Here is a 21789-nt window from a genome sequence, read left to right on the forward strand (position 1 = left end):
GAAAGGGCGTCGACCAATCAACAATCCACGACAGTGCCAATTAGTAATCGCATTTTTTTTTTAACGAGTCACACGTGACCCCTTCCGTCGTCGACCAATCAACAATCCACGACAGTGCCAATTAGTAATCGCATTTTTTTTTTAACGAGTCACACGTGACCCCTTCCGTCGCTCGAGTAGTACTTTAGATAACATAATTGGTCCTACATTGCAAAACGTAATCGATCGAGCCACAAATGGACGCCTATGCTTGCATGTTCGAAATCTTTATTAGCAGAACTCTTACAATATCTAGATCACACACACACACAATAAAACTGTTGTATAAGTAATAAAATTAAAGAGAAGACAATTACTTGTATATTTACAAATGAAGTTATCAAATAAAATTTCTAGAGAAGAAAATGTGAGCGAACTAGTGATAAATTCTTTTTGTGTTTCTAAGCAAAAGATAGTTGCCAAATCCTTGTGTTAACTTTCTTTAAAAAAATTTGCTATTGATTCAGAAAGAGAGAGAGAGAGAGAGAGAGAGATAGAGACCAATTTCAAATAAAAACTAGTATATTTATAATATGTCAAAGATCTCATTATTGACTTACATCATTATTTCAGCCAACGCAGCTTCGATATCGTATTTAATATCGGCCTACACGTGACACAGATACCAAAATGTTTTGTGATTACATGTGCGACTGCCGTACTCGCGCTTATTTACCGTTCATCCACGTCGCATTTATTGACGACAATAATAGTAATGCTATTCCTAGGTAAATAAACACGGTTAGCCATTAAACCTTTCACGACCGAATCGTCGCTCGACGGCGAAGTGCACAGACAAAGAAAAGGATTACGTGCGTGGAAAGGAAATTACGATCGATTCTACGACGAAACTGAACACATACACAAGAGAAGCGAAGACAAGACGGAAGACAAACCGATCATCTGGGATAAGATGCATTTGTATTACTGAGACACGCGAGTCCTAGGAAACGACGATGCACAACGAAAACACGCAAGAGTACAGCGTGGAATTGAACGGAACAATGCTAATCGAACAGGAAATTCGATTCTTAACAACAAAAAATTCCAATAAACATGTTGCAGAGATAAATTAATTAAAAAATTTAAACACAGATGCGTTCAATATTAATCATGCCAATTGTATAATGTATAATATACAAACGATTAATAAATAAATATTACAATATATATCCTATATTTCTTTTGAAATCAAGGAATACAAACAGCAAAACATCAAAATTTAGCCGCTTTGTAATATGCTGAGGAGATGGCATAAAATTATTGTTGTTATTCACATCGCAAGACAAATCTTTGCTAATTTAATTCAATCTGATTCAAACCTCTTACGTTTGTTTTGTCTCTTCTCCTTTCATCGTGTTCTTCTCGCGTCGTCTTATCGTGAGTTTAAAAGCAACGAACAATTAATTTTGTCCTTTAATTCGCGAAATAACAAAGACATCAAAGACAAGAAGGCTCGAATTAATCTTCCTATTACACTTTGCGACGCAAATCCTGGGCGTGCACGTTTCTTTGTGTGCGCCGTAGATGTTAATCAAAACCTTTGCGAGATATGGAAGTATTTAAGGATATGAAGTTTTAAGAAAAGACAGAGCAAACAGCTATGACACACGAACAGAACGAAACATCGATGTATTAGAGAGTGACATCGAGGCATTAGCAGAAGATAAAAAGAAAAAGGAACAAACCTTGTTGTGCGACTTGAACATACAGGCGGTCCCGGCGAATAGCTGCGTCCAAAGGAAAGATACAAATCGATTACTAATCGCATTCACTTTTTGTCCCGAAGGATCCAGAGAGATCAATTATACTGGTGGATCTTTCTGGATTGTTTTTTTTTTTGTGTACACATCTTAAGAAAGACTATATGTTTGTTAGGATCGATATAATCACTAAAAAGTTATTAAATATATATAATAAAAGAAAAAAAAATAATATTATTTTTATATTCATGACAATTAAGAATGCACAACTATTATAATGTTGCGATGCATTGCAAATTATAATACTGTCTAATTTTATATAAGTTACGCCAAATACCTAATTTATAATTGAGCTAACTAGTTCGCAAGTCAAATTAATTGCTCATTAAGTTATCAAAATTGTCGATTTTTATCCTTATACATAATATAAGAATATATTATTATTTTATAATTATACGTGTATAAATAAATAAATAAATACACACACACTAATAAAAAAATGTTGCCGCGTGTTCAGCACATAGGTATATATTAAAATAGTTATAAAATAAATATTACATTATTATCTACTAATTTATACAATATTTATATACGTATTATATCTATAATCCTGTCATCAATATTATTTAAATACCATGTAATTTAAACTAATTTAATGCTTCAAATCAATAATTAGAATTACAAATTTATTTTTTTCCAGGGGAAGAGAATTGTTTCATTGTCAGAGAAATGTTTGAAGTGCATTGGATGCTGCATCGTGAATGCTTTGTGAAAAAGCGCGGGTGGTGACAAGAAACCTTCATATAGCGATAATTGCGCCAAGACTGTTATAAATGAGAAGGATCAAGAATAAAAAAAAAATGTGCGCCGTTGCCTCGAAAATGAATTATAGCCGCCTTGCGAAATTCCTCTTTCAGGCCTTCATTAACCCTTTCGTTCTTGTGCAGACGTACGTCCGGCGAAATTCATTTGACGTGTGCTATGAATGCGCATATTCTCTGCGCGGTAACGTGCTACGCTATGAAAACGCGGTACACGTAGCCCGACATTAATCGCTAACCTTTAATTCGACGCAATAAAACACATTGAAACGCGATTTAATGCGCCGCCGGCGACGCCAAAGGCGAAAAAGTATTACATCTTAAACACATCTACCGTCGGCGTTAGTACAGTGCGCTCTTAGCAATGAAAGCTTTAAGAATCATTATAATTAACCGCCCACCCGTGTCTCGTAATTTATAGTTTGCAACATCATTGTCCCCCTGCCTATATTCTTTCACGGACCTTAGAAGAAAAATCTGTTTTCACAGATTTGATTCATTTTTATGAAACGAATATATTATAATATTTGCTGAAAAAAATAAGTAATGATATAAATCTATTCATCGATTAACATAATGGAATAATGGCATACAATTAATATTTTACGTTATGTATTATCGCGAACTCAATAACTGGAATTATTCTTGTACCATGATTTTGCACAATCGTTCGCATTTAGAAAACATGCTTGTCAGATTGCGAAACGTGATCGATTTTCGAAAAGAGAACCGACTTGGTATGCGTCTCGTTAAACTTGATCCTTTGATACGAAGTGATCTTCGTAGAGACGTGCTTAGATCATCGCATCGAGACCATTCCGTCTTTGATCCATATGATTAGCCAGTCTCGATTCGATTACGCGCGTGTCACGTATGCCCTCTTTTCTCCGGTTATCGATCTAGCGGTAATATTGAAATCGATTCACGTCCCGGAAGTGTCTTTCAGTCCTGATAATAATGCACGCACGCTTCCATTTATCGTGTTAAGCTTTCTTGCCGCGTTTGCTGCCTATTTCTCCGCCATCATTTCTGACGTCGACTAATTGAAAAAGTTCTCTCAAATAACGGATCTCACGATGACGAGAACGATTGGAAGGAAAATATTTCGCAAAATTTTGATACGAGCTATTTGACAGAACGATGCTCATTACTTGACAGAGTGACGTTCACTAAACGATTAAAGTGGAGGGATCTAATAGTAATAAACATTTTCTTGATTTCATAATTTATGTCTTTAAAATAATAAAAAAATATAAAGGTAAAGTTGAAAAATAGGAAGAGAGAGAGAGAGAGAGAGAGAAAATGAATATTAAAATTATCTTTAGTTTTGTTATTAAAATTATTTTATTTAGTTTTGTTATTTGTCTACAATTGGATGTTCTATTCTAGAACTACTCTATATATATATTTGAGAAGACCAGAGAGTCGCGATGCGGTTTTATCACGGTTGTAATTTTCGTACCGTACAAATGCTACAATAATGAAAACGCTCACCATCTTGACACATGCGACCGAATATCACGTTTACAATACATTGTAAAATTTCTCGACATGCTCGTAAGCAACACAAAATCGTCGCAATGGCATATTTATCCAGCGTAACTTTAATCATCAAACTCTTTTTTTTCCCCCTTTCTTTTGCCACTGCAGTCCGGATCAACGCGATCCTTTTTCTTCGAAAAAAAAAGAAGAGAAAAAGAGAGAAAGAGAAAAGAAGGTAGGGGAAAAGAGTAACGGCGGCTCTCCAACTCGAAACGAAGTGAAAAGTTTGCTATTTATGTATTTACTGAGAGCTTCGTGTTGTATACCATATGACGAATCCGCTAAAAAGGAAGCTTCTGAGAGGAATAGACACAAAGCGCGACAAAGAGAGGAAAAAGAGAGGGATGTAGGACCGCGTGAATTCCTAACGAGGAGCCACTTCACCAGTCGCTCGGAGATGGAGCAACTGGTGAATATCTCGAGGTCGTGCGATTTTCTAAATAAAGCCAATAAACAACGAGTATGGTATCGAGCGATAACAAGGACACATCTCTTTATACGTATATATGTATTATATATATACTCTCTTTACAAACGAAGTATAACTAAGAGATCTAAGTGCAATAGATACATTATATATACATATTACGGATGAATCATTAAATTCTTCCTTATTTATTTTCTTTAATTATTTAGTTTCTTATTTTATACATATACTATAGTCATTTTAAATACCTAAAGTAAAAAATCTTAACCTTTTTCATCACAGAATCGTTTTAAAAAAGGAAACGATATCGATTTAAAAAATGCTATTAATCATTTATGTATACTTTCGTAGAAAATATTTTCTTGAATTATGCATAAAAATATCGATACCTAAAAAATATTTCACCTAGGATAAAAAGTTGTAGTTTTTGCGAATTGATAATATATTCGTATCATCTTCATTTTCTCGAGATAGCAGTCGACCTGAAGAGGTTTTTTTATCTCATGTAATGGTCGTTTACAAAATCCGCCCTGCTAAGGGCAAGTCTCATTAAAAAGTGCTGCGAGCTACTACGAATTTCTAAAGAGCTACTTCAAGTATCAAAAAGTGGAACAAGTCGAGAGGCTGTTGGCCTCATCATTTTTTCAACTTTGTCCTAGCGTGTCTGCATGTTTAAAACAGATCCATTTTTTAGTAGAAACTTAGGAAAAAAACGAGAAAAATGTCGATAACTTTATTACTAGAAAAATAGTTTGGCTAAAATATAGCTAATCTGACATTTCTCTTGTCAAAAAAGTTCTTACGACGATAGCATTTCAAAAAATATTATAAAGATAATTATTTTATCCATTCAACGCACTCGCGCATCTTTACGTCAATGTACCTTTCGTCAAATAAACGTACAAAATGCTTCTATAAGCGACTTCTGCGATGATGTTATAACGCTAAACAAAGAAGAAAAATATTCTTTTACCGCGAATAGAATACCGACCTTCCTATCAGCCCGATAATATCCCATCCGGCTTATTTTTACCCCTGTCATTCGCCGAGGCGATGCTCGAGGCAAGCCTTATATAAATGCACCCCATTGCTACCGTTCCTTCTCTATAAGCACCCCCTCGATCCTCGAACCACGAAATATCGTGACCTTCTGATCTCCGGCGGTCTCTCGCGCGCGCGTCTAGCAGTTAAGCTTCGTTCTGACTGTATATTCTCTTTGGTACACATTGCTGGCATTAAGCCGAAGAGATTATTGCGTGGAGGCAGCGTTCTATCCCATTCGAGGTGCTCTTTCAAAGATCGGTGGATTTAATGTTCTTAATAATACATTCCGCAGTGAATAATATAGCAATGAGATTACGAAATTGAATCGTTTAATCAGCAACGGATAACACATAAATGTGAAGAATTATAATGTTACAAACGATAAAACGTGCAAAATAATATTGCGGATAAATTTTAATTACGTTGCTCTCTGGCAATTCGATAAATTATCGCACGATCCGTAAAATTGACATAAAATTTGTGCAATGTAATTAAATGATCTTTTGGAACATGGTTCAATTGCAGAAATTAATTATGCGACAATGTTTAATAATTTCTGTTGCGCGGGACAGATTATGTTAAAAAATTATCTGGTTAAAAGCCAAGCGTTCCGTTTGCCCATGAATAATGTATGCAGCGTGTGTTACGTTTCCGTGCGCCGTGTGTTCTAAAATTATCCCGTACAACATGCAAATTGCACATCTGTGATTTTCACAGATTATACAGGTCCTCGTCGAGACTCGGTTGATTTTTAAGTACGTAGGTATACGTACGTAACTACTTATGGAACGTGGGATTTTGTAGCTTAATTTAATAAAGAGGCTTTTGTGCGTGTATCTGCTTTCTCTCGCAAGAAAATTCTCTCTTTTGATTCTAATCCAAATCTTCTTAGAAAACCCTTAATACGAGATAATACTTTAACGAATCTTTCCCTTTTTCAATATGTGCTATGGAATCTGTAAATCTGCTTTTATGCATAAATTCCACTTATGCTTCTTCCATTTTTTTCGTTATAAAATATCAAAGCTTTGTAAAAATTATTACAAAAGACACGTTTCATATAAAGATTGTGTGTGTGTATGTACAATATACCTAATATATCTTGAAATATTATCATATAAAAATATCTCTTCTCTCTTCTTTACGATAAAAAGATATATACATTCTCTCCCAAATTTCTCAAATTAATTCTTTCACAAATACAGTAAACTATATAATTGATGTATACTTTTTATATTTGTTTTACGTTATAGAGAAAATAATTGTTAAATACTACAATAATATTATATTATTTTATATAATCACGCACATAATACAACCTTGCGCGTAAATGTGAAGACTGATGCGTTGTAAAAACTTATTTCACTTCTGAACGATAAACTGTCATGACACTTTTCGGCAATATTACGCCGAGGCAGAGCAATGTAGAGACCGTTATTCTCGTCGCCTGAAAACCGGAAGACAGAATATGGCAGCAGGGGTGGTCAATATTTCACACTATCGCGCAATGCCTCAATTACAATTTATAATGAGTTTTCGCCCCCCTTAATTACAGACGACATCCTCATCCGAGAATTACTAGGAGGCCGAAGTTAAACAACCTTTCCAGATTTACAAGCTTTTCCTCCGACAGTTCTCTTCCTCTTTTCTCTCTCTCTCTCTCACTCTTCCTCTCTCACTATCGAGGTCCGACGAATTTCTCTGGGCTCCGCCCTCTCTCAGGGGTGATTCCGGTGGTAAGAGGAGCTCGGAGGCGATACGAAAGGGCGAAGTCGATTTATCTAGCGGGGAGTCGAGGAGGTTCTTAGTCCCGAATCCTCCTAGGATCCCTTTCACGAGGTACAAGATACGTATAGGGCACGTCTCGGATAGTCTACGAGTCGAGGAAACCCGAGAAAAATCCCCTCTGCTGAAAATGCGTCCCGTACCTCCTCCGCGATCCTGTAAGCCTTCGCTTCGGAAAAAAGGATCGAACGGCGCGCGCCGGTCGATGAGGGATGAACAAACGTTTCCGACTTCGCCGAACCCACGAGTCGACAAGATCACATTCGCGAAAGAGATAGAGGACCGGCTGAAACGATTCTGATACCTCATTGATCAATTCGTGCGTGCAACAAAAAATAAGATGCCTCGAAGACACGAAGATCAAAGTATCGCGGGTGATGCTCGCATCCGGGTTATAAGACGGTTCCGAAGGAAAAATTCGATAACACGACAAACGATCAGTGCGAGCACAAGAGGCAAACAATTTGGAAGGAAAATAAAAAAAATGTATCTACGTACGTGTGATTCAGCTCGATGTATGTGTTAATAACGATGCGAAAATAGATATAATTTTTCGTGAAATAATTTTCGTTAAAAATTCAAGATTTATTGATAACATAAAGAGAGAATAATTTCCATCATTACCTTCTTCATAATGAGGTATGTACATTATCATATATAATATAAACTTGGAACGCTTGCAATATTATTATAAAATAGCAAAAGGCGGTTTATGTATATTATATTTTATTTACAGTAGATGCAACTTTTGAAAAAAGAAAATAAAGAAAGAATGGCATTTGCATAAAACTCTTAGCGTATATAATATTATGTATATATATCTTTAACAACAAGATAATTATGCAACATCTACACAAAATCTATCCCGTAAACCTTAACATTAATTTTACTGATATATTTTTAACCGAAATGCAATGTAATAATTAGTAAATTAAATATCGTAAAAAATCATTTATAAAAATCAATTTAGAACAGTCAATCTTCGTTTATTAGCTTTTCCCAACAAGATCCATATAATTACATATTCTTAAAAATAAAAAAAAAAACGGCATAAGAATATCGGAAAGAAACTAAATGCGATGATATGCAAATAAGAAAGGACATAAAAAGATCGCGAACGATAATAAAGAAAAATAGAGCTTCAAGACAACTTCGACCACGTCAAAGGAACAGACGCATTTAATCACGAATATTTCATTCCTCTCACGTTTAAACGAGACCTCATAAACGAGACGAAAAGGAAAACGAGAAGTGGAAGAACGGAAAGTAAAAGAGAGCGAAAGGGGAAAAGAGGCGGTGACTTAATACACAAAAGCGCCCCGTTGACCTCCGGGGAACGATTCTATAGATGGGGTTGCGTTTTCTTTCTGGCGTGTCGTACGTGACGAGTACGAGAACGCGCGTCATGTGAAATCTGCAGAATTCGCCGAGTGGAAACGCATGGCAAGGGAGGCGAATCGAGACGTATTTTCGCGCATCAAGAATTGTCACGACGCTGTTGATTTGAGTAGCATCGTCGATTAATTAACGAATAAAACGTTACATGATTATAAAAGGAGCCTGCATGCTCGCGTCAAAAAAATTATATATTACGTTCGTAAGATATCTTGAAGAGGCGAATTAATTTAAAAAATCATATTATGTCAAATTAGAGAAGATTGAGTTAAGCAAATTATGACATGAGTTACTTATTAAGGATTTAAATTAAACAATGTATCTATTTACAAAACCTGTGACTTGCAGGAATTGAAGTATTCTGAAATAATTATTAACGAAAAATATTAAATTGTGAAGAAGAAAAAATTAATATTATAACAAAATTAACTTTTTCATATCAACAGTGGAAATTTTTTGTAGAAATTTCTTGTTACATGTATGGTTAATCACTGATTGTTTCGGAAAAATGTATTTGCGAGATAAAAGCCGGGGTAACGTGGAACAAGCACTTTAGGGGCTCAAAGAGAGAGAGATGCGATTGGTTTGAGTAGATGGGAGGCAAGGAAGATATCCTTGGGTGCATCAAGGGAGCCATTATCGAGGGATGAAAGCACAGAGAGGGTGCGCGCTATCTTTCGAGACACCCTGTGCATAATTTATCGCCAGAATGAATCAAGTTTGGCCATGCGTATCGAGTCTAACCGCGATGCATAAATTGGGGCGGACGAACAATAATAATATGCCATCGACGAATTCGCAAAAAAAAAAAAGGTTAAAAATGCATCTTTCACCGAAAGAATATTCAAACAGCACCGCGGTAAAAGATGGTGTAATTAAAATAATCGTCAAAAAGAAAGATTTCTGTCAATCCTATATAAAGATAAGCTTAAAAAAGTATTTTCTATAAAATATATATTGAAATAAGAAGGATATAAATTTTTTACATTAAAATTTAATTAAACTACATTAATGTATGTAATTAAAGATTTAATTAATTTAGGAAAATATTAATTAACGAAAGGCTCTGCGCAACTAATATGCTTCGACATGAAGCACTCGATAGATTAAACATGTGCGATACATGGCTCCGCTCACATTTCCATGGCTAATATACTCTTGTTTGTGTTCGCTTACCCTAATCTGCATTACTTACATCTCCGTTGTTTCGTGTTACACAACGCGCATTACGTACGGAATTTATGATCGTAAAGTCGGTGCTAATGGCCCAACACAACTAAAGCAACGAAATCTTTTTCTTTTTACGAGTCGCTGCGTTTCCGGAACAGGCAGCGAGGATCGCAATAAAACGCTATAACAAAAGCGCAAGAATCGCGACGAGTGTTTCGAAATTCGGCTGACATGTCAAAGCAGAACCAGTTTTTTAATTTTACCAAATTTTTATTAGGCACCATAAAAATCATATTAAAAATCTGTAGGAAGAATAACTATTCTCCATCTCATTTTGCTTCCTTTGATATAGTATTAAAAGCGAAAATTATTTAGAATTATAACTTGTTATAATCGATTTCGACATTGTCACGCGCATTTAAATTTTCATCTTGATATCTCGTGGTGAATCGCATCTCATCTCGATGAGTCGCAGTAGAAAAAAAAAATATTAGCTACAGAGTTTCAGTAGTTTAGTCAATGAGACGTCTACCTTCAAGCTCCGTTATTCCGGAAGAGAAAAAGACTCAGGTCACAGACTAAAAAAAAAATCTTCAATGGCCGTTAACCCCGTTCCTCCGAGCTGGCCTCAGCGACAAATAACGAAGCAGGGTCCTGGATCCCTTGAATGTGATTACACGTTGAAGGAAGGGACAAGAGAGAAAGAGAGAGGGAGAAGGGGGAAGGACGGGGGGGGGGCAGGCTGGGCGCTTGTCTTGATTTAGTAATAACAAGGCACGGTAGTGGAAATGTGCGACTGACTAGATGAAGTTCGCCGACAAAGATAGCGACAGACGAAAGGGAGACGAGACGCAACACGAGATGAGAAAGCAAGTTCTCAAAGTAAGGAACTGAGTACACGACGAAGGTACTAATCAGGGTCTCGCGTCTGTTTCGCAACGCCGATGAAACACCGGGAGAGATATTCCTGCGACAGACTTGTACGCCAAATCTACCGAAATCTTCGCGAGTCAAGTTGCACATCTGAATGATAATTCAGTCGACACGCTAGGTTTAAGTTGGTATCCATTCTCTCATCTGCCATATCGTAATAGAGATTTTATATAGTCTCTTCTATAGATTCGTTCAATGTATACGAGTATATACGCGAACAAATTTTCTTAGAGCTACTATTGATTCTCGTTAAGTGTTTGGTTAAACAAAGAGAAGTTTTTGTTCAACAGATTCGAAAATTTCGCGACACAGATGTACCGAAATAGCCAAGCTTTAAAAAAAATCTGCAAGATAACGTTGATAACTCTGGAAATATTTAACTGAGATTTTTAATTGCGTAAAAGTTTTGTTTTGTTTTCACAAAACAAATTTCACGTGAATCACATAATCTTTTATGATAATTCTGAGAACACATTATATAGAATCTGTAACGATATATTTATTTGGAAAATAAATAGAATCATGAATAATATACTAATATCATGAGATTAAAAAACATGATTGTTCAAACTATGGAAATGAAATATTTGTGAAAGCAAGTTCATTCGGCAACATAATTAAAATTAACTAATCCGACAATGCGTATATCCGATATCGCGAGAGTTTCTCAAGGGTTAAAGGCCAACTCTAGGAATTTACAAGGACTTTTGACTGTACGAGAAGGCAGTGTTTCAGATAACGATCGATTGAATGGACGTAGACGACGAGTTCCGGTTCCTCGTTATATAGTGATCATAACATAGCGCATGCACTCCGCGTATAATACAATACCACACCGCTCTTACAATCGTGCATTCAGGTCGATCTTTGATTACTAAACCGGAATTGTATACTAGTTACCACCGATTCTAAAGCGTACCGTCGAAACCGACAACAGAAACAACAATTGCAAACTGATCGTCCGATGCATTGTATTCGCGAGATTATTTTCTCTTTGCGTTTATCTTCAATTCATTTGGACTGATTATTGCACAGTTGTGTTTAGTTTACCCCTATCGAGCTAGCCCCCCCACCTTGCAAAAATAAAAAAACAGATAGCGCACAATTATGAGCTATTTATGAGCTTTCATATCCCGCAAATTAAAAATTTTGAGCTCGTTGCACTGCGCAGAAATTTAATACTTTTGGAGACGACGGATAGTAAGAATTGTTATTAATTCATTAACTTTTATATTTTAGTTTACTTTGCAAACGGAATAATATATGATAACAACAAAATTTAATTAAAATATAGGATACAAAGAACGTTTAGAAATAATTATATAGTACGAAAACAAGTCTTTTACAAAAATCAATTGAATAAAATTTTAAATGTATTTAAGATTTTAATTCTTTCTTTTGTGATTTTTTTATTAAATGTTCTATTAAAATATTAATAATCACACATGCGCGCGTGTAATGTACGCATATGTATATATATATATACTAATTTGCAGTATACATACATTTAAAAAAATTATATAAATTTAACTTTGAGATGTATTAATACAAATATAATATATGATAAGGAAGGAATGTTCAACAAAAATAAATCACATACCTATAAAATGTAGAAAACCTCAGACATAAATATAATATAGATTTTCTTTTTAAATAAAACATTTAATATAACAACAACATATTTAATATGTCGTATAAATTGAAGCTCGAAAGAGCGAAAAAACTGATGGTGTTCGTCAGAAGCTATGTTCACTTTGTTCTCGAGAAAAACCCTTGTCACAAAGAAAGAACCACTCCTGACGCGATTGTTGAATACAGACAGGATATATAGAAATAAACTCGTAAAGCTTTCTCACGCGAAATATGAGTAGAAAAAATTGCGCTCTCTGCAGAGTAAATTTTGCGAAAGCCTCAGACGGTCCTAAATACATAATAGCTACCACTTATGTCGGCTAAAATACGCCGTCACGAAATCGAAATGACGGAATACGAGTATTTCCGCAACTACAACTTAGGCACCTTAAGATTTCATCATTATGTGGAAGTATCTTGGGATACTACTGCACGATTCGCGCATTATATTTCAAGACATAAAAGAATAAAATTCACAATAATATTTTTGCCTTTTAACTTATGTTATAACATAAATTTTAAAAATAAATAAAATTATAAGAATATATTATAAAAATTATAAGAGGGAGAGAATATATTAAATTATAAGAATATATTTTTATAACTAAATAAAAAAATACATCAGTAATAATATTAATTTTCAAAAGTACTGTTTCATAAAAATTTAATATTTTTTAATACTTTGCGTATTTTTTATATAGATTTCAAATAATCAATATTATGATCAATACAATTACTATCAACATTGTATATAGATATTGCATCAATCATTGTTACAAAGTTAAAAATGTTAATATAGCTGTCAATATTTGAAATATCTGTCAATATTTATAATTTATCGATCGTGCGAGAACTCCGTGAACTGTGCCGGCATGGGAAAGTCTCGGACCGGAGGAAAGTAGCTTTCGCTGTGTGTAACCGAAGATAATACGCTCCTCCAAATAACGGTCGGAGTTCACATTTCAACGGGGTTGGAGATGGAAAGAAAGAAATTGAAAAATACCCGAAGAGATATATAGAAAAGCAAAATAACTTAAAAACATGAAATTTTCGTCATCTCGTGTTTCTTACTTATATCTCTGTCCCTTTTATATGTATGTAACTTTGAATCAAGTTGTTGATTTCGTAAGGTATAAATTAACAAACAAAAATAAGATTGAATAATTCTGAGGATTGTTAGTCAAATATCAATCACACTATTATAAATAATAGTCATGTAAGTTTCCAATAATGTACAATATTTTATTAACACGATAGTGTCGAGAAATTTCATTTGAATCTTTTACCATTGCAGCGAGAGAGAGAAAAGAGAAGTTTATAGTCGATTGTAAATTGTATAGCTTGCAATTTTGACGTGCTTTCTCGTGAGGTAATTTTATATGCTTGCGTTTCTATGAGTCAGAAAGAAGCCACTCTTGTAAGAGTGTCTTGTATGTCTTCATATGCATATTTGCTTTGTCAAGAGCAAAGCGCAGTGTAAAAATATATTCTTTACGTTTATATAAATAACATTTACAATATCTTAAAGTATATCATTGAACAATTCATTGTATCTAAAACAAATCTTTCCCCTGTATTTAGGTAACGGAGGACACATGAGGACAGAATTTAAGAGTCGCAGGACTGTCAAGTGAAAATAATCTAAAAATACATCGGTACCTCGACAGAGGATTACGGGACCGAATTCGTGCAACTCACGATGCTCTTGACAAAAAATAATATACATAGTATTACGTCTATAAATAAACCGAACGGAACATCGAGCGTCGCGAAGCAGCATAAATCGCTGTACTATAGTACATATTGGTAGAAATCGTTTTTCCTGCACGGGGAGACTTAAGAATCGAACCAAAGGATTCAATAGCACGCATACCAGACGATCCGCGGTTACGGGTAGAAGTCCAAAGTCTTCAAAGTGTTTCATGTGTCCGATTCATGTCAGTCAATGGAGTATAAACTTTCTAATCGAATTAGAGGTCGACGCCCCTTTGCCACGGTATTTTAGCCGACCCGATCAAACAGGTTCTCTAGTGTGCCAATTTGAAGATATTGTTGTGCACGTAAACAACAAGCGAGGAGCGGTTTTAATACACAAGTTAATACTGGGAAACTCTTGAAATTGAAATTATGCTCTTAATTGCAAATTTCGAAAGTAACCGATGAAATTCGCAAAAGCACGAGATAATTCAATTATTTTCCTCGATTTTCAATTATAGAAAGTTCAATATAATTTTGATTTTTGAGTGTCACTGATATTTTATAATATCTAAAAAAATCACATTACGCCAACCAAACGTATAACAAAAAGCAACGGTGTAAATCTAGGATGATGTGTGTATATCCGTCTTGCGTCTCACGAGAATACTGCGTTTAAAAGAGAGAAAACAAGACGTTCGCAGGATGGATAAATCCAAGAGAATCGAAAAGGCTTTTACGGTAAAATGTACTCACCGCCATGTCCTCGCTCCTGTAAGCCGTGAGGGTCTGCTCGTCCTGTAGGAGAACGCAGTAACAAGGTTCCCAACATGCCTCGCTGGCGGTCTCGCCAACGCAACATTCGGCCTCTGCAAAAGAGAAAGATGATCCCTTATGAATAACCCCGGCAAATAGACGGCACCGACGACATCCATTGTGCGTATCGTCGTCCTACGAGAGAGTAAAGTCAACGGTCAAGCGAGCGACTCGCAAGGATAATAGACCGGGCGATTATCCGCCGTCAATTATCCTTGCGAGAGACATGGAACGCAGCAATCGTCGGTAATGGCCGATCGAATGTATCCTCCCACGCGCGAATGAATATATCGATTGCTTTTCCATAATTGCATTGCAATTATGGCTTACAAAATTATATATATTAGAAAAGACGTAATAATATAGCTATCTCGCGCGTTGCAAATTGAAAAAATGTAATCGCGGAATGGCATAATAATCCACAGACGTTTGCACAGTTTCCATGTCGAAACAGAAGAAAAAGGCTGTGAAAAAGAACCTGAGATTAGCTAATATAATTTTAATTACCAAAGCTATTTTTCATTTTTTTAAATGTAGAAGATAAGTAAAAAAGCCATTTCAGTTTTCAATTTCCAACATTTAATTAAAATATATTTTTAAAATTGATATATATATATATAATATGTAATTTTAAATTTTAAATAAAATTCAATGAAAATTTGCTGCGGAATAAAGTTTTGTTTCCTATTTGCTTGACGAAATTTGACTCACCCTTCAGTTTTCAATTGTATACAAATCGAAAATGATTGATGACTCGAGACATCGAAGCCATACCATTTCGCCAAGTTTATCTTCGAAGTATCTATATTTTAGTTACTACATACATCCTGACTATGATTTATGACGAACCGTATAACCGTCCAAGATTTATGCATAGACGCGTAACAACATTATCGCGGAATACATTTCTGCCGAGATTTCTGCGCTATGGAAGCATGAACGCATTCTATTTGGGAAGGATGGTGCGCCGAAGTAATAAGCGAAACATGTTTCTGGTAACTCAGAGGAAAATGAATTCCGTCATTAGAAAATTGTCGCTTTCGTTTATATACGCGCGATACACGAGATACGCGGCCGATGCTTGTACGTATACATTATTTAAGAGACTTTCTGAGTCATGTTTATCGATGCAAAATGATACGTTCAACACACACCGTACACAGACGCAATGTACATCTTACAGAGCGTAGCACGCACACATACGCAACTCTCACCGTATGACTATGAAATAATTTCAGGGGAAACAATATGTATATTTTCGCAATTTTTTTCATACAATGAATCGCGAAAAATATTGACTACAAAAACATGACTTCAATCAGAGACATCGTCGTAGGCAAAGCGTCCGGGTGTACCGATTTTAGTTAGCATTGTTTGACGATTGGCAACGTATTGTTTTTACGAGAATGCAGAAACGAACGAAAAAAAGGTAAAAAAACGAAAGATAAAAAAGCGAAGGGAGATTGGAGTACAAAGCGATGGATTTAACAAACTTTTTTAATTCCACGACGTAGAACCGAAAACAGAAAAGTTACTCAATATGTACCTAAAATAATTTAACATTAAAAAAGATCATTTTTCCATTTTTACAAAAGAGTTCTAAAAACATATCCTACAATCTAAAAATACAGTTAATATAATATTTAATAATTATAATAAAATTAAGAGAAAATTTATTCTAGATTGTCTTTATGCGATTACAGTATTTTCTATCTATTTCAACCTACTTTATATGTTCCATCTCATATAGTTTCATTTTTATTAATACATAAAATTGCACAGGTTATTCAAACACGGATTTCTCGTATCTCAATTAGATATAATTAAAAAAAAAATATTTAACGATTATTGAATGTACGCCGCAACAACGGTGAAACAAGTGAAATTGTCCATCCAGCAGAATCACGGTGCTTACGCGAACTACGAAGATTACAACCGCGAGAGTACATTTAAACAGCGGCGTGCAAACGAACGGTTCGCAGAAATAAGACGAGAAGAACGCCGGCTTACACTTACATTAGACCAGACCGCTAATAGCGGTAAACACAATGAACAGAGACGAAGGATGAAAATCTGACGACACGGCAACGATAGTAACCGTGTGTGCAGAGTAGTCGGCATGTGTTTCTTACAGCAACGTAAGATGGTACATGTATATAATTAAAAAAAAAATATTTAACGATTATTGAATGTACGCCGCAACAACGTGTTGCCGATAGCAAATGTCGATTTGTTAGCCGTCAAGTGAAGTGAAATTGTCCATCCAGCAGAATCACGGTGCTTACGCGAACTACGAAGATTACAACCGCGAGAGTACGTTTAAACAGCGGCGTGCAAACGAACGGTTCGCAGAAATAAGACGAGAAGAACGCCGGCTTACACTTACATTAGACCAGACCGCTAATAGCGGTAAACACAATGAACAGAGACGAAGGATGAAAATCTGACGACACGGCAACGATAGTAACCGTGTGTGCAGAGTAGTCGGCATGTGTTTCTTACAGCAACGTAAGATGGTACATGTTGACAATCTTATGACTATTACGCACTGGCACATATTCTTTATTACGTTTTATTTCTGATCATTTTTAATGACATACACGCAAGTCATACCGACATATGATTGCCTTTCGATGATTGGCATTTCCTGTACCATATTGTATACTTCGATTCGCACTACGCCAACCAACGGTATTAACGATCTGGCGTATAAGTATAGATGTCTGTGGCTGAGAGAAACCTATGCGGCTGACGAGCAGTGCCGCTGTTGATACCGTTGAATGCTGCGGTATACTCCCGTTTACATGGATAGGCGTTAATTGCAACCAGCCGCAAGATGCATTACGCGATATAGAATAATAATGCTATAAGATTATTGTTCTTGTCGTTTGATAAATAAAAAATATGTTTGAGAATTAAAAGATATTAGTAACTTCTTATCGCTATCGAAAAGATTGTAGTAATAAACAATATAATTCTTTTTTAATTGTTTGGAAATAATTAATTTTGATTAAATTACGTCTAATGCACCTTTTTTACAAGCTCACAAAGATCATATTTATTTATTACAATGTCCTAGAAAATTCAAAAATTTTTCTTTCAAATCGTAATTTTTTGTAATACTTTTGACTACACAAGTTTTATGTGTCTTTAGATATCGTTGGAAAATTTTTCGTATCTTTTATTTCGATGGGAATCTTTGAAGAGTTATTGGTACATAAATCGAATAGCAGTGACGTACATACTATATCTCTCTCGATGGCACTGTCATCTTATTTTACTATTCCGAGTCTGTGATTCCGCGAATATTGAAAAATATATATCGCGGCAAAAAGGGTACCCCACTCCCGCGGGTACCATCGCAAAAAGTTCCTAAATGATTAGTCTCGCTTGGCACTAAATTTTTCGTTACTTCCCGCCGCCGCGCTTTTTCCATAATGGAAGCCGCCGTCCTATATTCCGCACGAGATATCGCATTACTTTTATAACCGACGAAATTGTTCGCCCTGCCTCCGAGCACTCGCGGCACTTTACGGTTCTCGCGAAACTTTCGTACGAATCGCCTCCTTCTATTTTTTCCCCTCGAATATATTCCTCGGTAAAGCTCTACACACAGTTAGTTTTTTTCTAGTATGCATTCTTTTTCTGTTTTTGTTTTTTTTTTTTTTTTTTTTTTTTTCGACGTGGAAAAAAGTTTCAACGAAATGCTGTAATCAACGTCTGAAACAACATCTGTACTTATGCTAATAGTTATCAGGCTATACCGAAACACAGTTTTCAATGCTGTATATTAACATGTAAGTACATGTATATATCTTAAGCAGAAAATTTTATTTTTTTTTTTTTTTTTTTTTTTTTTTCGGCGTGGAAAAAAGTTTCAACGAAATGCTGTAATCAACGTCTGAAACAACATCTGTACTTATGCTAATAGTTATCAGGCTATACCGAAACACAGTTTTCAATGCTGTATATTAACATGTAAGTACATGTATATATCTTAAGCAGAAAATTTTATTTTGATGTCAAATTTAGATGTGCAATTGATAATTATAATTTTAATAAAATTTATTAACGATGAGATATATACTTTATTAAAATTATAATTATCAATCGCAAATTCCTAAATTTAACATTAAAATAAATTGTTTGCCTAAGATATATATTTTATATTATTCTGATTATATTATTTCTTTTATATTCTTTTTTTCGTATTTATCTCTATTAGTTATTCAAAAGTTATTCAATACATTGTGACTTTTTTCAAGATAAAAATATTGATCACAAGACGCACTTCTTTTCTTTGCTTTTCATAAAGTTAACAGAAAAGTCACTTCGCTTGATATTCCTGCTTGCTCTTGGAAAATAGAAACGTCGAATGTCAGGTTTCAAATATATCAATTCTTCGATATTTCTGTTATCAGAACTTTTCAAACTTCCCGCTGTGAAGAAAGGCAACGAAGTAAAAAATGATGACGTTAGATTTTTATTCACCAAAATCTCTATGTGTCAAAGATTTCACACAAATGTTATACACAAAAATCATTATTATAATTATTTATGACAATAGAAACACGCGATCAATAAAGATACGCGTAAGATGCATTTTTGTGAATTTATAGCATTCTTTTCATAACTACATGCAAAGTGTATGCATCCAGATGTATTTTTTCTGTGCGTGTCCTCGACATTCTTATGAATGCACGCATGCTAAGCGTGCGGCGCGTATATATGGCTGACAATAAACAATGCTACACCGGTAAGAGACGATTCAAAGCTCCGGCAATTACGATGACGATTAGAATTTAAAGTTCGGCGGCGAAAGCTTTGCCGCTCTTATCAGCAGTTAATCGATTTCATACACTCGTCCCGCGTGTCCTTGAAACTTCGAACAATCGATGCATGCACTGCACCGATTCAGCGAGACGGCCGAGCACGGTGAACACAATGCAACAAAAATCTTTTTAATCGCGTGATTTCGGGAAATTTCGTTAAATGTATTTTTCTAATTAATCCTCAATACATTAAATCAATTTTGCATATTACAACAATATTAATCGATATCCATCAAATGTCATATGCAAAATAAAAAATCAATTATGTAACAATTGAAATTTTCATACGAGACATATATAAGAGAGCAGTCATTAATATAATATTAATTTTATTAGCAGAATATTTAAATTGCCAAATGTGTAGAAAATAAATATAAAGATAGTTTAGTTTAAAACTTTTTTTTAAAGATATATAAATTTATAAGATTAATATTAAATATATAAGAGACACACATAGACATATTTATTAAAAATTAAAAGGAAATATTTTGTAAAATATTGTTTATACTCTCGAATTTTAATTGAATTCTGTAAATGTATAATAATATTTGCTAGCGAGAATTAGTAAATTGATTGAAGCACTTGAAATTTATGCAAATCGATAGAAACTGTAATAGCGATTAATGATTTGCTCTTAAATGATTCAATATCATAATCCAAGATACATAATTATGTAACATTGCATACAATGTTGCATGTTAATTAGGATATTAATTAGCGATCGATTGTTAGCTTGTCGATTATTACTGAATTTGCAAAATCGTAGCACATCATTTTATATTCAAATTTTAGACGTTTAAATGATAGCATAAGTTTTGATAAAATTGATTATAAGAAAAATGATTGTCAGAAAAATTTTCGATACATTGCGTCGTTATATCATAGCATTCGTCCTACACGAGAGTTCGATTTCATAGCGACATGAAATCGCATTGTACCAAGTTTCTCACGGAAATGATGACGTCGTCGACAACGACGACGTCGGCGACTACGGATGCTGTAGAAGTTTCGTGAACTTTAAAGTACATAGTTCTCGCGAAGCAAACTGTATATATCGAAGAGAGAAGAAATAGACGAAAATAACGAAATTCATGAAACATCAGGTAACCAAGCGACGAAAAAAGAATCACGAGAAGAAACCAAGAACATACTACGCCTAAAAATAGAATCAAAAATGAACACAGAATAAATAGCTGGCAATGAGAAACATCTAGCGCTTTAATGGGCAATAAACAGCTTTCTGTAGATTTGCTGTATAACGCATGAAAGATTTTTTTTACATTATTATTTTGCTTTAATAATATGAAAAAAAATATATTTCTGTCCCGTATATTTCTGAAAAAAACTATACTTCTTAAGGAAACAATATAATTAAATTCAATCTATAATATTATTTAGAAAGTACATTTTTTTATAATAAAAACAATAATATATATATATATATTTTTTTTTTTCTTAAATAAAATGAATTTTCTAGAAATATATTCTTTTTTCTAAATTATTAATTTTATCCCTATTTCTCTCTTAGGTACATTTTATATATATGAAATATACATTTAACAATGCCGACTCGCGCCAGAAGAATGATTTTCTCGATTCGACATATGGCAAGAAATTTTCTACGAAGTTTTCTCGTCGAGATCCTTGAACAGAATAACGTTATAATATCTCGTCGTAATGTATTCAAATATATTTATGACAGCCATAAATGCGAACATCGCGAAATAATATTTATACACTGATACACGTGGAACGTAGTCGCCGAATCGAACTCGGAGGTACGACTTTGTACCCGGGATCTTTTATTCATTTTTCTATCGATAAATGGTAATGGCATCGTCGTAAGATCGATATACGACATTACGTAGCTGTTTTATCTTTTTGTTCGGGAAACTGGCCTCGTAAAATCAATACGACGACGTCGCTTCAGCATTTTATGTTTTATTGTAATCGAA

The 21789-nt window shown here is 34.6% G+C and overlaps 1 protein-coding gene across 4 annotated transcripts in view; it reads right to left on the reverse strand.

Annotated features, from left to right (window-relative positions):
- The window catches only part of LOC115238444 (probable Ras GTPase-activating protein), a 304505-nt gene that overhangs the window by 161038 nt on the left and 121678 nt on the right, over positions 1 to 21789 (reverse strand). For 3 of the 4 annotated variants that reach the window (XM_029812323.1, XM_029812307.1, XM_029812298.1), the window contains 2 exons: positions 14943 to 15055; positions 1728 to 1769 (listed from right to left, as the gene is read on the reverse strand). In XM_029812323.1, coding sequence (XP_029668183.1) covers positions 1728 to 1769; positions 14943 to 15055 — 155 coding nt within the window. The remainder of the gene's footprint in view (positions 1 to 1727; positions 1770 to 14942; positions 15056 to 21789) is intronic. The other variant, XM_029812316.1, reaches the window with a different exon arrangement.

Source organism: Formica exsecta, unplaced genomic scaffold (assembly GCF_003651465.1).
Source record: "Formica exsecta isolate Colony F162 unplaced genomic scaffold, ASM365146v1 scaffold115, whole genome shotgun sequence".
Classification (NCBI taxonomy): domain Eukaryota; kingdom Metazoa; phylum Arthropoda; class Insecta; order Hymenoptera; family Formicidae; genus Formica; species Formica exsecta.